At 46.4% G+C, this 17108-nt stretch overlaps 1 protein-coding gene across 1 annotated transcript in view; it reads right to left on the bottom strand.

Moving 5' to 3' along the window:
• IL1RAPL2 (interleukin 1 receptor accessory protein like 2) overlaps window positions 1-17108 on the bottom strand; it is a 975615-nt gene that overhangs the window by 44909 nt on the left and 913598 nt on the right. The window contains exon 8 of the mRNA XM_067471687.1: window positions 10339-10484. Coding sequence (XP_067327788.1) covers window positions 10339-10484 — 146 coding nt within the window. The remainder of the gene's footprint in view (window positions 1-10338; window positions 10485-17108) is intronic.

Genomic DNA, 17108 nt, shown 5'->3' with positions numbered 1-17108 from the left:
CCCTCACCTGTGGAATTCATTCCCCGGGGAAATTAGGTCATCAACATCCCTCCTCTCTTTCAGAAGGAAGTTAAGAACCTGGATGTGGGACCAGGCCTTTGGGTAATCTGGCAGATGGATAAAAGACAATGACGACCAGAGTAGGAAAGGACAATGACAATGCTGGATGGATTATGGATTTATGAACTGGCGAACGTTGACCACAAGATGATTTTATTGCTGCTATTGTATTAATTTGATTGTTTTAACTAGTTATAACTGTTGTCGTTATATTGTATTTTGTATATTGTATTTTGTGAATTTTTGGGCATCGAATTGTGCCTTTTGTAAGCTGCCCTGAGTCCCCCCCAGGGAGTTGAGAAGGGCGGGGTAGAAGCACCCCAAATAAATAAAATAAATAAATATCACATGGTTTCTGCGCCCTACACCACTGGAGAAATTACACTGCTTAGCCAGTATTGCACCACCTGACATCCGTCAGGAAGTAGCAGCCAATAGTGAAAGGACCAAGGCAGAGACATCTTCAGTTCATCCCCTGTTTGGATATTAGCCAGCACGTCAACAACTTAAATCAAGAAACAGTTTCCTAAGATCTACAGAGACACTTGCTGGAACACCTCAGCAAGCGAGAGTCCAAAAGTGGCAGGCTCAAACCCAGAACCTCAATCAATGGCTGATACCAAATGAGAGACTCCCCCCTGGGCATGCGGAAGAGAGTATGACTTGGAAGGCGCTGAACAGACTGCGCTCTGGCACCACGAGATGCAGAGCCAACCTCAAGAAATGGGGCCACAAAGTGGAGTTGGGTGCCATCTCTATGCAGATGACACACAACTCTACTACTCTTTTCCACCTAAATCCAAGAAAGCTTCTCGGGTGCCGGACGAGTGCCTGGCCGCTGTGGCTGTCTGGATGAGGACGAACAAGCTGAAGATCAATCCCAACAAGACAGAGGTCCTCCTGGTCGATCGTAAACCGGATCGAGGTATAGGGTGGCAACCTGTGCTGGACGGGGTTACACTCCCCATGAAGTCACAGGTCCGCAGCTTGGGTGTTCTCCTGGATTCATCACTTATGCTTGAGGCTCAGGTGTTGGCGGTGGCCGGGAGGGCCATTGAACAACTAAGACTTGTGCACCAACTGTGACCATACCTTGCGAAGCCGGATCTGGCCAGGGTGGTCCATGCCTTAGTCACCTCCAGGTTGAACTACTGTAATGCACTCTATGTGGGGCTGCTCTTGAAAACAGCTCCGAAATTTCGGTTGGTCCAACGGGCAGGGGCCAGGTTGTTAACTGGTGCTCTTTACAGGGAGTGGTCAACCCTCCTGTTTAAGGAGCTCCAGTGGCTGCCATTTACCTTCTGGACCCAATTCAAGGTGCAGGAGATATGATAGCCATGTATAAATATGTGAGAGGAAGCCACAGGGAGGAGGGAGCAAGCTTGTTTTCTGCTTCCTTGGAGACTAGGACGCAATGGAACAATGGCTTCAAACTACAAGAGAGGAGATTCCACCTGAACATGAGGAAGAACTTCCTGACTGTGAGAGCCGTTCAGCAGTGGAACTCTCTGCCCCGGAGTGTGGTGGAGGCTCCTTCTTTGGAAGCTTTTAAGCAGAGGCTGGATGGCCATCTGTCAGGGGTGATTTGAATGCAATATTCCTGCTTCTTGGCAGGGGGTTGGACTGGATGGCCCATGAGGTGTCTTCCAACTCTTTGATTCTATGATTCTATGATTCTAGATTCAAGCTCATCCCCTGTTTGGGTATCAGCCAGCACGTCAATGACTTAAATCTAGAAATAGTTTTCTAAGATCTACAGAGACACTCGCTGGAACATCCCAGCAAGCGAGAGTCCAAAAGTGGCAGGCTCAAACCCAGAACCTCAATCCATGGCTGATACCAAATGAGAGACACAGAAGACTGGGCGACTTGGAAGGCGCTGAACAGACTGCGCTCTGGCACCACGAGATGCAGAGCCAATCTCAAAAAATGGGGCCACCAAGTGGAGTCCGCGACATGCGAGTGTGGAGAAGAGCAAACCATTGACCATCTACTGCAATGCACCCTGAGCCCTGCCACATGCACCATGGAGGATCTTCTTATAGTAACATCTGAAGCACTCCAAGTGGCCAGATACTGGTCGAAGGACATTTAATCCACTACCAAGCTTGCAAACTTTGTGTTTTGTTTGTTTGTTTGTTAAGAAATGCAATACAACTGTTTGGTTTGCTCCTGACACGATAAATAAATAAATCCCGGAAGCCTAGAAACATCAGGAGCAAGCAACAAAGACCTAAAGGCTGGATGCTTTTCAATGAAACGGACACATCGATTGGAGCGAACTCCCCTTCCTTGACAGCCGACTGGCAATGTGTTATTCGGAAGCCATTCAGCGTTTTCGGCATTTCAGAGAGCGGGATAAGCACCGAGCCGAACATCAAATGATGAGAATGCGAGAGCCACGTCCCTGCTTTGAATACCAAGTCCCGCCATACGCTTCCCTCCTGTCTTGCGTGAAGTAGGCATTCTCCAACACAAGTGCTAAGCTGACACTGATGTCTTATTCCTTTCTAATCGGCAATGTGTAACTTGTCAGGAGCTTCAGGAGCAAAGCAGGCTGCGCTCTCGAGATGAAAGGCACATTATCCCTCTTCTTCAAGAGTGGATACTCTTTTCCCTTGGCATGAGCGGAAATATGCAATATGTATCTGCAATATGTGTGCAATATGTATGCAATATGTGTTCAATATGTGTGCAATATGGGTGCAATATGTGTTCAATATGTGTGAAATATGTATGCAATATGTGTGCAATATGTGTGAAATATGTATGCAATATGTGTTCAATATGTGTGCAATATGTGTGAAATATGTATGCAATATGTGTTCAATATGTATGTAATATGTGTGTACAATATGTATGTGAAATATGTGTGCAATATGTATGCAATATGTGTGCAATATGTATGCAATATGTGTTCAATATGTATGCAATATGTGTTCAATATGTATGTGCAATATGTGTGCAATATGTATGCAATATGTGTGAAATATGTATGCAATATGTGTGCAATATGTGTGCAATATGTATGCAATATGTGTACAATATGCAATATGTATGTGCAATATGTGTACAATATGCAATATGTATGTGCAATATGTGTGCAATATGTATCGATCCCCGTGAGAGGATTGATACATATTGCACACACCTTGGAGCAAACACAGTTTAGGACGCTTGCAAGAGAGGAGGGAAGGCCATTGAGGAAGAGTAGGAAAAAGAGCAGCCGGGGAAGGGTTAAGCATCCCTTCCTAACCAATTACCATTTCATAGAATCATAGAATCATAGAATCAAAGAGTTGGAAGAGACCTTCATGAGCCATCCAGTCCAACCGCATTCTGCCAAGAAGCAGGAATATTGAATTCAAATCACCCCTGACAGATGGCCATCCAGCCTCTCTTTAAAAGCTTCCAAAGAAGGAGCCTCCACCACACTCCGGGGCAGAGTTCCACTGCTGAACGGCTCTCACAGTCAGGAAGTTCTTCCTCATGTTCAGGTGGAATCTCCTCTCTTGTAGTTTGAAGCCATTGTCCCATTGCGTCCTAGTCTCAAAGGAAGCAGAAAACAAGCTTGCTCCCTTCTCCCTGTGGCTTCCTCTCACATATTTATACGTGGCTATGATGCCTCCTCTCATCCTTCTCTTCTTCAGGCTAAACATGCCCAGCTCCTTAAGCCGCTCCTCATAGGGCTTGTTCTCCAGACCTTTGATCATTTTAGTCGCCCTCCTCTGGACACATTCCAGCTTAGAGTCGATATCTCTCTTGAATTATGGTGCCCAGAATTGGACACAATATTCCAGGTAAAGTGGTCTAACCAAGGCAGAATAGAGCATGGGGAGCAGGACTTCCTTAGATCTAGACACTAGGCTCCTCTCGATGAGGCCAAAATCCCATTGGCTTTTTTTGCCGCCACATCACATTCCTGGCTCATGTTCCCCTTCCTCCCCGTGAGGACTCCAAGATCTTTTCCACACGTACTGCCCTCGAGCCAGGCATCATTGTCCCCCATTCTGTATCTTTGCTTTTCGTTTTTTTCTGCCTAAGTGGAGTATCTTGCATTTGTCCCCATTGAACTTCATTTTGTTAGTTTTGGCCAATCATCTCTCTAATCTGTCAAGATCGTTTTGAATCCTGCTCCTGTCTTCTGGAGTCTTGGCTCTCCCTCCCAATTTGGTGTCATCTGCAAACTTGGTGATCCTTCCTTCTCGCCCTTTATCTAAGTCATGAATGAAGATCCTGATCAGGACCGGGCCCAGGACGGAACCCTGCGGATGGCACTCCACTTGTCACTTCTTTCCAGGATGAAGAGGAAGCCTTGGGGAGAATCACCCTCTGGGTTCGTCCATTTAACCAAGTCCAGATCCACCTCACCATAGTTTTGCCTCACCCACATTGGACTAGTTTCCTTGCCAGAAGGTCATGGGGGACCTTGTCAAAGAAGGCCTTCCTGAAATCCAGGTGAATTCAAGAGAAGACTTTGGGGTTTAGTTATGTCACTTTGAATGCCGCACATCACCTGTTTAGCCCTTAAGTCCTGTTTCTGCTTTCTCCCCATTGGAATCCAAATCAATTTCCTTCTTACGTATTGAAGGAAACGGCAGCTCGATAAGCCACAATAGCAGAAATCGCTGCTTGCCGGGACTCTGGCAAAGAAGCATCTTGAGTCAGCATGGACGACATTGGGAACAGGTAGAACAGTCATTTCTCTAAATTGACGCAACCGAAGCCAACAAATAAATAGCAAAGGCCTGTGAAAGTTGCTGAGCGGAAGACTCACCGTGGGACTCGCTCAACAATTTGGGAGAGCGATATTGCTTGGGGAGTTCAAAGTAAGGGAAAAGTTAGTGATGGAACAGGGCCATTCACGTGTCTACTTCATGTCTGTAGGCCTTTCTAAGGTATGCCTGCATCTCAATTAATGTTTCCACTATTTGGGTTGTTGTAGGTTTACATGGCCATGGTCTAGAGGCATTCTCCCCTGATGTTTCGCCTGCATCTATGGCAAGTATCCTCAGAGGTAGTGAGGTCTGTTGGAACTAGGAAAAAGGGTTTATATATCTGTGGCATGACCAGGGTGGGACAAAGGACTCTTGTCTGCTGGAGCTAGGTGTGTTCGGGCTATATGGCCATGGTCTAGAGGCGTTTTCTCCTGACGTTTCTCCTGCATCTATGGCAAGCATCCTCAGAGGTAGTGATGTCTGTTGGAACTACGCAAAAGGGTTTATATATCTGTGGAAAGACCAGGGTGGGACAAAGGACTCTTGTCTTCTGGAGCTAGGTGTGTTCGGGCTATATGGCCATGGTCTAAAGGCATTTTCTCCTGACGTTTCGCCTGCATCTATGGCAAGCATCCTCAGAGGTAGTGATGTCTGTTGGAACTACGCAAAAGGGTTTATATATCTGTGGAAAGACCAGGGTGGGACAAAGGACTCTTGTCTTCTGGAGCTAGGTGTGTTCGGGCTATATGGCCATGGTCTAGAGGCATTCTCCCCTGACGTTTCGCCTGCATCTATGGCAAGCATCCTCAGAGGTAGGGAGGTCTGTTGGAACTAGGCAAAAGGGTTTATATATCTGTGGAAAGACCAGGGTGGGACAAAGGACTCTTGTCTGCTGGAGCTAGGTGTGTTCGGGCTATATGGCCATGGTCTAGAGGCATTCTCCCCTGACGTTTCGTCTGCATCTATGGCAAGCATCCTCAGAGGTAGTGATGTCTGTTGGAACTAGGCAAAAGGGTTTATATATCTGTGGAAAGACCAGGGTGGGACAAAGGACTCTTGTCTTCTGGAGCTAGGTGTGTTCGGGCTATATGGCCATGGTCTAGAGGCATTCTCCCCTGACGTTTCGCCTGCATCTATGGCAAGCATCCTCAGAGGTAGGGAGGTCTGTTGGAACTAGGAAAAAGGGTTTATATATCTGTGGCATGACCAGGGTGGGACAAAGGACTCTTGTCTGCTGGAGCTAGGTGGGAATGTTTCAGGTCCTGAACCGGTGCTTGGCTGCTGTGACGGTCTGGATGAGGGCGAACAAATTGAAATTGAATCCAGACAAGACAGAGGTCCTCCTGGTCAGTCGCAAGGCCGAACAGGGTATAGGGTTACAGCCTGTGTTGGATGGGGCCGCACTCCCCCTGAAGACGCAGGTTCGCAGTTTGGGTGTGACCCTGGACTCGTCGCTGAGCCTGGAACCCCAGGTTTCGGCGGTGACCAGGGGAGCATTTGCACAGTTAAAACTCGTGCGCCAACTGCGCCTGTACCTTGGGAAGTCTGACTTGGCCACGGTAGTCCACGCTCTGGTTACATCCCGTTTAGACTACTGCAACGCTCTCTACGTGGGGTTGCCTTTGAAGACAGCTCGGAAGCTCCAACTAGTCCAGCGTTTGGCAGCCATGATACTAACAGGAGCGGAGCGCAGGGAGCATACAACTCCTTTGCTGCACCAGCTCCACTGGCTGCCGATCTGCTACCGGGCTCAATTCAAAGTGCTGGCGTTGGCCTTTAAAGCCTTAAACGGTTCTGGCCCAAGCTACCTATCCGAACGTATCTCTGCTTATGAACCCACCAGGACTCTAAGATCTTCTGGGGAGGCCCTGCTCTCGATCCCGCCTGCATCACAGGCACGGCTGACGGGGAGGAAGGACAGGGCCTTCTCTGTGGTGGCCCCTTGGCTGTGGAACGCCCTTCCCAGGGACATTAGATCAGCCCCCTCGTTAATGGTGTTTCGAAGAAAACTAAAAACCTGGCTGTTTGAACCGGCGTTCGGATAAATAGTGCAATGAACACGATGAATATAGGAAACGGAATTATGGATGACGAATTGGATCACGATTTTAGTTACGAGACGTTAATGTGTTGTTATTGAGATGTCATTAGTTTGTATTTTATACTGTTAATGGTTTTAATATTGTATGTTGTTGGACTGACTTTTGCTCTTGTTGTGAACCACGTTGAGTCGCCTACGGGCTGAGAAACTGCGGTATACAAGCAAAGTAAGTAAATAAATAAATAAACTCACCACCTTGATTAGCATATAATTGGAGTTGGTAGTAGGACCTACACTGATGAGGCATAGATAGAAAGCAGCCTGGGAGAGGTTAAAAAGGGTTTTTCCTACCGAGAAAGTTTAGTTAATAAAAACAAGGAGGCGATAGGACCTCTTCGAGGAGAAGATGGGGCAATGCTGACAGGGGATGATAGGGAAAAGGCAGAACTACTTAATGCCTTCTTTGCCTCGGTCTTCTCACAAAAAGAGAGTCTTCAACCTCAGCAAGATGGAGTGGATGAGGGATTGGAGGACATCCAACCCCAAATTGGGAAAGAAGTCGGCTGCTCTTAATGAGTTCAAGTCCCCTTTCAGGGCCAAATCAACTACACCCAAGAGTATGGAAGGAACGAGCGGAAGTCATTTCGGAACCATTGGCAACCATCTTGGAGAGTCCTTGGAGAACGGGAGAAGTTCCAGCAGATTGGAGGAGGGCCAATGTGGTCCCAATCTTCAAGAAGGGAAAAACGGATGACCCAAACAATGACCCATGTCCGGTCAGCCTCACGTCGATATCGGGCAAGATTCTGGAAAAGATTGTTAAGGAAGCGGTCTGCAAACACTTAGAAACAAATGCGGTCATCGCTAAGTCAACATGGATTTATCAAAAACAAATCATGCCAGACTCATCTGATCTCTTTTTTCGATAGAGCTACAAGCTGGGTAGATGTGGGGAATGCTGTGGATGTGGCGTACCTGGATTTCAGGAAGGCCTTCTTTGACAAGGTCCCCCACGACCTTCTGGCAAGGAAACTAGTCCAATGTGGGCGAGGGAAAACTACGGTGAGGTGGATCTGGAATTGGTTAAATGGACGAACCCATAGGGTGCTCACTAATGCTTCCTCTTCATCCTGGAATGAGTGACGAGTGGAGTGCCATCCGCAGGGTTCCGTCCTGGGCCCGGTCCTGTTCAGGATCTTCATTCATGACTTAGATGAATGGTTAGAAGGCAGGATCATCAAGTTTGCAGACAGGACCAAATTGGGAGGGATAGCCAATAGTCCAGAGGACAGGAGCAGGATTCAAAACGATCTTGACAGATTAGAGAGATGAATGGCCAAAACTAAGAAAATGAAGTTCAACAGTGACAAATGCAAGATACTCCACTTTGGCAGGAAAAATGAAATGCAAAGACACAGAATGGGGGACGCCTGGCTCGAGAGCAGTACGTGTGAAAAAGATCTTGGAGTCCTCGTGGACAACAAGTTAAACATGAGCCAGGAATGTGATGTGGTGGCAAAAAAAGCCAATGGGATTTTGGCCTGCATCAAGAGGAGCCTAGTGTCTAGATCTAAGGAAGTAATGCTACCCCTCTATTCTGCTTTGGTTAGACCACACCTGGAATATTGTGTCCAATTCTGGGCACCACAATTCAAGAGAGATATTGACAAGCTGGAATGTGTCCAGAGGAGGGCGACTCAAATGATCAAGGGTCTGGAGAACAAGCCCTATAAGGAGCGGCTTAAGGAGCTGGACATGTTTAGCCTGAAGAAGAGAAGGCTGAGAGGAGATATGATAGCCATGTATAAATATGTGAGAGGAAGCCACAGGGAGGAGGAGGGAGCAAGCTTGTTTTCTGCTTCCTTGGAGACTAGGACGCAATGGAACAATGGCTTCAAACTACAAGAGAGGAGATTCCATCTGAACATTAGGAAGAACTCAAATGATCAAGGGTCTGGAGAACAAGCCCTATGAGGAGCGGCTTAGGGAACTGGGCATGTTTAGCCTGAAGAAGAGAAGGCTGAGAGGTTTCTATTTTTTTAAAAAATAGATTTTAACAAAACTTACATGGATTATAGTATAGGTATTATATTATTTTTCCCCACAATCACCATTCAGTTGAATACATTTTGTGATCCGTGGGATGAGTTTTTGAAGTTTCCTTCCGGCTTTTTCCGCCTTTTTCAGCCAGTTCGTCGCCTTTTTCAGCCAGTTCGTCACTTCACAAAATAATGGATATGTTGTTATTTTGTTATTGCCTTTTGTAAATTGCCTTTTATATGTTGTACACCGCCGTGAGTCGCCCTAAAGGGCTGAGAACGGCGGTCAACAAATGCAGCTAATAAATAAATAAATAATAAACTTCCTGACTGTGAGAGCCGTTCAGCAGTGGAACTCTCTGCCCCGGAGTGTGGTGGAGGCTCCTTCTTTGGAAGCTTTTAAGCAGAGGCTGGATGGCCATCTGTCAGGGGAGATTTGAATGCAATATTCCTGCTTCTTGGCAGAATGGGGTTGGACTGGATGGCCCATGAGGTCTCTTCCAACTCTTTGATTCTATAAAAGTCAGGTGCCAGTCCATTGAGGACTAGACTAAGAAAGCCTTGAAGTGTTGTTTGAACCATCGAAGATTTGTTGTTTGTTCCATAATAAAGACTTTGTAGCATCATTAAAAACTCTAAAGACCATCACTTCAGAAAAATCCCTGAGAACCTCTCTTTGAGGCGCCCTGGCTTCCCGCTGGGCTTAAAGTATACGTCCTATAGAAAAGTACAGCTGTTACAGGCTCAGCGAGCAAACATACATAAACACAAATATATACACATACATATTAGGGCTGGGCGGTTTTGTTTCGTTAATTCGTAATTCGTTAAAAATTCGTTATTTTTTGTTAACGAAGCGATACCGAACCATTCTGGAGCAACTTAAAAACGAAACGAATTTTTCAATTCGTTTCGTAAATGCTTCGTATTTCGTTATGTATTCGTTTTGTTATTGGTTTGAGGTCGTTTCGTTATTATTTCCGCATGTCTGGGGCAAGTTTTATAGTTGTTTTTTGTTTAATTAGTGAAAAAAAATTATAATATCACACCAACAGTCCACAACAGAGGGAGAGGGAAGCTTCAGAAGATTTTTTAGCGTATTGCGCGATCGCGGCCGCCATTAACGAATCGATTCGTTATTGTTTCGTTATTGTTTTGTAATTTTTTTACCATTTACGAAATTTCGTAAATATCGAACTTTTTTTAAGGAAAATTTCGGAATCCTTTTAAATATCGAAACGCAAAAAAACCCAAAAAACGAATCGATTTTAGAAAGAAATTTTTCCGTTGTTACCCAGGCCTAAATCATATACACACACAAAACACATATACACAGACTGGGCCACAGCAACGAGTGGCAGGGGACAGCTAGTAGTGTAATATATGTGGAGAAAAGAAAAGCGAAGAATCAAAAGCTAGATTTCCACAAACCCCCTCCTCTGTTTTCCCAAAGCAAAGTTGGACATGAATTGACAAGTACCTTTCTTACGCAGAATGATGCTTGCGTGCTTCCGCCCATTTCTGTTTTCAACGTGGCACGTGTAATTGGCCAGATCCGGCTCTTTCACCACGTCAAAGATTAACGTCAGCTCCACTATTTTTTCTCCAAGATGCTCTTTGAGAAGTCTGGAAGAAATGACAAAAATATCAGGGTTTGTTGGCATTGAAACCAAAGGCAGGTCACAAGGTCCCCTTCTCCCCATGTCTCAATATATATCAGGGTTCCTCAACCTTCCAAATGCCCTTAATTCAGTTCCTCAAGGTGTGGTGACCCTCAACCATAAAATTATTTTTGGTACTATTTCATAATTGTAATTTTGCTACTGTTATGAATCGTAAACTAAATATCTTATACGCAGGATGTATTTTCATTCACTGGACCAAATTTGGCACAAATACCCAATACACCCAAATTTGAGGTTGGGGGGGGGGGGTGATTTTGTCATTTGGGAGTTGTTGTTGCTGGGATTTATACTTACTGGAAGGGTTTGGTGAGCATTGACCTTGAGTTTTGGAGTTGTTGTTCACCTATCTCCAGAGAGCACTGTAGACTCAAACAATGATGGATCTGGTCCAAACTTGGCACAAATACTCAGTGTGCCCAAATTTGAACGCTGGTGGAGCTTAGGAGAAATAGAGCTTGACATTTGGAAGTTGTAGTTGCTGGGATTTATAGTTCACCTACAATCAAAAAGCATTCTGATCCCCACCAATGATAGAATTGGGCCAAACTTCCCACACAGAACCCCCATGATATATAATCTCCAGGAGAAGAGATATAAGAAAGCATTATCAGGTTGTAAGGGCAAGCGAAATGCTTTCCTTTTGTTTCAGTGGACAGGAAAGGCTTTATTATTATTATTATTATTATTATTATTATTATTATTACTTTATTTGTACCCCGCTAGCATCTCCCAAAGGACTCGATGCGGCTTACATGGGCCAAGGCCCTAAAATACAATACAACAATACAATACCTAAAACAAATAAAGCAAATAAAACAGTTAAGCAAAATAATAACAGAATAACAATACATTAAGACATCAGGACACAATAAAACTGGGCCAGGCCAGGGTACTAGGTACAAGATTAAAAGTGCTGATGTGGCAGGAGGTATGTAGGATTATAAATAGGTGCAGTGTGCAGTGTGCAGAATTCATGGTTCTATTAAAGTGCTGCTAGGATTTGGTATTGGAGGATTCCTAATTTGCATAGGCACATCGGAACAGCCAAGTTTTCAAATTCTTCCTAAAGATTGCCAACAAAGGGGCCTGTCTTAGATCCCTTGGGAGGGCGTTCCAGAGTCGGGGGGCCACCACAGAAAAGGCCCTGTCTCGAGTCCCCACCAGGCGCGCTTGCGACGCAGGTGGGATCACGAGCAGGGCCTCTCCAGATGATCGAAGTGAACGTGTGGGTTCGTAGATGGAGATGCGGTCACACAGGTAGGAGGGTCCCAAACCGTTTAGGGCTTTGTAGGTATGCACCTGCACCTTAAATTGGGCTCGGAAAATAAACGGCAGCCAGTGGAGCTCCTTGAACAGGAGGGTTGACCTCTCTATAAGGAGCCCCAGTTAACATCCTGGCCGCTGCCTGTTGGACCAGTTGGAGTTTCCGAGCCGTTTTCAAGGGCAGCCCTACGTAGAGCACATTGCAGTAGTCCAATCTAGAGGTGACCAAGGCATGGACCACCCTGGCCAGATCAGCCTTCGCGAGGTACGGTCGCAGCTGGCGCACAAGTCTCAGTTGTTCAAACGCCCTCCCGGTCACCGCCGAAGCCTGAGCCTCAAGCGTGAGCGATGAATCCAGGAGGACTCTCAAGCTACAGACCTGTGGCTTCAGGGGGAGTGTAACCCCGTCCAACACAGGTTGCCACCCTATACCCCGATCCGAATCTTGCAGAACGGGGTCTCAAAATAGACAAAAGAGTGAGCAAGGTATTTGGAGAGAGGATGCACTCCATGACAGGCAGAAGCCGCCCAATTCAATTGCCAGCACTTCTGCTATAAAAAGAGATATCAAGTTGTATTTGACACGAAAGGCTTTGGGGTTGCTGTAAGTTTTTCGGGCTGTATGGCCATGTTCCAGAAGCATTATCTCCTGATGTTTCGCCTGCATCTATGGCAGGCAAACTCAGAGATGGTGGGGTCTATTGGAAACTAGGAAAATGGCGTTTATATATCTGTGGAATCCCCTGCCATGCGTTGCTATGGCCCAGTCTGTGTATATGTGTTTTGTGTGTATGTGTGTGTATATTATGGCTGGGCGGTTTCGTTTCGTTAATTCGTAATTCGTTAATAATTCGTTAATTTTTTCAATTACAAAACGATAACAAACCATTCTGGAGCAATTTTTTTAAAAAACGAATTTTTAAACGCGTTTCGTAAATGCTTCGTATTTCGTTATTGTATTCGTTTCGTTATTGTTCTGAGGCCGTTTTGTTATTATTTCTGCATGTCTGGGGCAAGTTTTTTGTTTAATTAGTGAAAAAAAATTATAATATCACACCAACAGTCAACAACAGAGGGAGAGGGAAGCTTCAGAAGTTTTTGGAGGTTTTTTAGCGTATTTCGCGGTCGCGTCCGCCATTAACGAATTGATTCGTTATTGTTTCGGAAATCGATTCGTTAATGTTTTGTAAATGTGAAAATATCGAACTTTTTAAAAGGAAAATTTTGTAATTATTTTAAATATCGAAACACAAAAACCCCCCAAATACAAATCGATTTTAGAAACAAATTTTTGCGTTGTTACCCAGGCCTAGTATATATATTTGTGTATATGTGTATTTATAGTATAATAGGCTTTAAGTCAATGATATGACACATAAAAATATATCCCAAAGAACTACAAAAAAACTGAACTGGCCCAATGAATCCATACAGCTAAGTAATAATTGGCAATATATATCTATAAATTTATATAACCCTTTCAAAATATTTTTGATAACATGTTAATTATAAAATACTTATTTAATTTTAAAACATTTAATTATTTTCATTTAAAAATATTTAACTTTTGAATACTTCAATTAGATATTTTAGGTTTAAAATACTTGTTTAATTTACTTTTCAAATATTTTCCATATCACCAAGCTAGGCCACAGCAACGAGTGGCTAGGAGGGAGGTCGGGGAGGGAGGGGGATCGCCGGGGAAGGGGCCCTTTGATGGTGCGGGAAACCCTTTGAGGTATAGGAAGGGGCCCCAAAGGCCATTATTATTATTATTATTATTATTATTATTATTATTATTATTATTATTAACTTTATTTGTACCCCGCTAGCATCTCCCGCAGGACTCGATGCGGCTTACACAGGCCGAAGCCTCAAAACACAATACAATAAAACATAACACAATAATAAACAAGCAAATCAAAACAATTAAGCAAAATAACAACAATAACTACATCAAGACACTATTAAAACTGGTTCGGCCGGCGCAATGGGGTACAGGGTTAAAATGCTGAAATGGCAGGAGGAACATGGATTAAAAGGTGCGGTGTGCAGTAACATCGGTTGTGCTAAGGTGCTTCTAGGACTTGGGATGGGGATTCCTAATCTGCGAAAGCACATCGGAACAGCCAGGTTTTTAGGTTCCTTCTGAAAACTGCTAGTGTAGGGGCCTGTCGGAGATCTTTTGGAAGGGCGTTCCAAAGTTGGGGGGCCGCCACAGAGAAGGCCCTGTCCCGTGTCCCCACCAAGCGCGCTTGCGACGTGGGTGGGATCACGAGCAGGGCCTCCCCAGATGATCGGAGTGAGCGTGTGGGTTCGTAGATGGAGATGCGGTCACGCAGGTAGGGTGGTCCCAAACCGTTCAGGGCTTTGTAGGTGAGCACCTGCACCTTGAATTGGGCTTGGAAAATAAACGGCAGCCAGTGGAGCTCCTTAAACAGAGGGGTTGACCTCTCTTGATAATGAGCCCCGGTTAGCATCCTGGCTGCTGCCCGCTGGACCAATTGAAGTTTCCGAGCCGTCTTCAGGGGCAGCCCCACGTAGAGTGCATTGCAGTAATCCATTCTAGAGGTGACCAAGGCGTGGACCACCCCGGCCAGATCAGCCTTCACGAGGTACGGTCGCAGCTGGCGCACAAGTCTCAATTGTGCAAAGGTCCTCCCGGATACCGCCGACACCTGAGCCTCAAGTGTGAGCGAGGAATCCAGGAGGACACCCAAACTACGGACCTGTGACTTCAGGGGGAGTGCAACCCCATCCAACACAGGTTGCCACCCTATACCCCGATCCGGTTTGCGATCGACCAGGAGGACCTCTGTCTTGTCAGGATTGATCTTCAGCTTGTTCTTCCTCATCCAGATCGACACAGCGGCCAGGCACTCATCCAGCACCCGAGAAGCCTCCTTGGAGTTAGGTGGAAAAGAGTAGTAGAGTTGTGTGTCATCCGCATAAAGATGGCACCCAACTCCAAAACTCCAGATGACCTCTCCCAGCGGTTTCATGTAGATGTTGAAAAGCATGGGCGACAAAATAGAGCCTTGCGGGACCCCACAGGTCAAAGGCCAGGGGTCCGAGCAGGCGTCTCCCAGCTTCACCATCTGGGTGCGTCCCTCCAGGAAGGACTGGAGCCACGACAGAACCGTGCCCCCAAGGCCCATCCCAGAGAGACGACCCAGAAGGATACCATGATCGATGGTATCGAAAGCCGCTGAGATGTCCAAGAGAACCAGCAGAGTCACACTCCCCCTGTCCAGCTCTCTGCGGAGGTCATCCACCAAGGCGACCAGTCCAACCTCATTTTACAGTAAAGGAAGACACCATCAAAGCCCTCCTGACAGATGGTCAACCAGTTGGAAGGGAGTCCCAGAGGCCATCCAGTCCAACTACTATATTTGTAGAATGAATAGTGCCTTCCTGCCTGGCAGAATGGGGTTGGAATTGGATGGCCATCTGTTGGGAGGGCTTGAATGGGGTCTTCCTGCCTGACATGAATAGGATTGGGGTTTCTGTATTCTGAGCCTGGGTTATCAATGGATCTGCTCTGAACTTGATTGCTTTTGCTTCCGCAGAGTTTCCTTTCTCCCGAATCCATCCCATCAGCGGTAGATTAGTCGAGTCTGGATAGATTAACTTTGAAAAGGCAGAGCAACCTAGGCAGCATGTAAACTTGGATAGCAGCAGAGAGGCAGGCCTGCGGGGATGAGGGCTTTTCCTCCAGCTCCTGAAGGGAGAGCCTCCACTCGTGGGAGCCTGCTGTGCACGCGTACTCGCTGCTGGCCATGCACGTGCACTCCTCCCCTCCTCCCTCCCCACCTGAGGCTTACAGTTGGACATCTTTCTGAGGGGGAAGGGGGAAGGGAGGGGAACTGTTTTGGGGGGGGGGGTTGTGAATGGAGGACATAGCTTGTTTGAGATAGTGTCTAGTGTACAATTTGATGGCAATTCCCCCAGTGGTTGTTAAGTTCTGTTAATATCACAAACGAACATTACATTTATATATATCTATATCTATAAATTTGAAAGGGGCGTTAAACAGAGCAGCAAAACTCAAACCCCCCCCCCCAACGGAAATTAACCAAAATTCCCATGCACCTACCACAACCCACAAGGTACAAACAAATCAAAGCAAAGTAAAAAACAACACAACAACACACTCACAAAACGACAAAACAGCTGGGCATGCGCAATGGCACCCAGCCGCAACTTCCCTGGCGCGCGCACATGGCCTGCTGGCCAACACTCTCTCCGCACAAGCCACACCCCCATCCTCCGTGCTCCTTCACTCCTCCCCCCCGCCGCGCACACACACACAACCCAACCCTCCTTCACTCCCCCCCGCTGCACACACACACACAACCCAATGCTCCTTCACTCCCCCCCCCCCCCCCCGCTACACACACACACACACCTCCAAGAACCTCCGGTGGGAATCCCAAGAGGAGGAGGAAGGAGAAAGCCAAAGAGGGAGTGCAGCCAAACTCTTACCTAAGGAAGGGAGAGGTCAGTGAGGGAGCCAAGGAGGGAGGAAAAAAATAGAGGGGCGTATGAGCCAGAAAAAAGGAAGGAAGAGAGGAGAAAGGAGGAAGTGAGGCCAGGTAGAGACGAAAGAGGAATGCGAGAAAGAGGGAAGGAGAGAGAGAGAGAGGGAGAGGGAGAGGGAGGAGAGAAAGGGGGAACGCGAGAGAGAGATAGAAAGAGGGGAAAGGAGGGAGTGTGTGAGAGTGAGAAAGAGGGAGGGAGAGAAAGAGAAGGATGGAGTGAAAAAGATAAGGGGGAGGAAGGAGGGACGCGAGAGAGAGAGAGAGAAAGAGGGGAAAGGAAGGAGTGTGTGAGAGAGAAAGAGGGAAAGAGAGCGAGAGAAGGAAGGGAGAAGAAAGGAGGAAGTGAGGCCAGGCAGAGAAGAGAGAAGGAGTAACGCGAGAAAGAGGGAAGGAGAGAGAGGGAGAGGGAGGAGAGAAAGGGGGAACGCGAGAGAGAGATAGAAAGAGGGGAAAGGAGGGAGTGTGTGAGAGAGTGAGAAAGAGGGAGGGAGAGAAAGAGGATGGAGTGAAAAAGGGAAGGAAGGAGGGATGCGAGAGAGAGAGAGAGAAAGAGGGGAAAGGAAGGAGTGTGTGAGAGAGAAAGAGGGAAAGAGAGCGAGAGAAGGAAGGAAGAGAGAAGAAAGGAGGAAGTGAGGCCAGGCAGAGACTTTAAAACTCTTACTATAGACCACAACAACGCGTGGCAGGGTACAGCTAGTATATATATATGTGTGTGTGTGTGTGTGTGTGTGTGTGTGTGTGTGTGTAATGTTCGTTTGTGG

The sequence above is a fragment of the Anolis sagrei genome, chromosome 10, assembly GCF_037176765.1.
Source record: "Anolis sagrei isolate rAnoSag1 chromosome 10, rAnoSag1.mat, whole genome shotgun sequence".
NCBI classification, from domain to species: domain Eukaryota; kingdom Metazoa; phylum Chordata; class Lepidosauria; order Squamata; family Dactyloidae; genus Anolis; species Anolis sagrei.
Note: the sequence above shows the minus strand (reverse complement) of the source record. Positions and strands in the feature narration are given on the sequence as shown.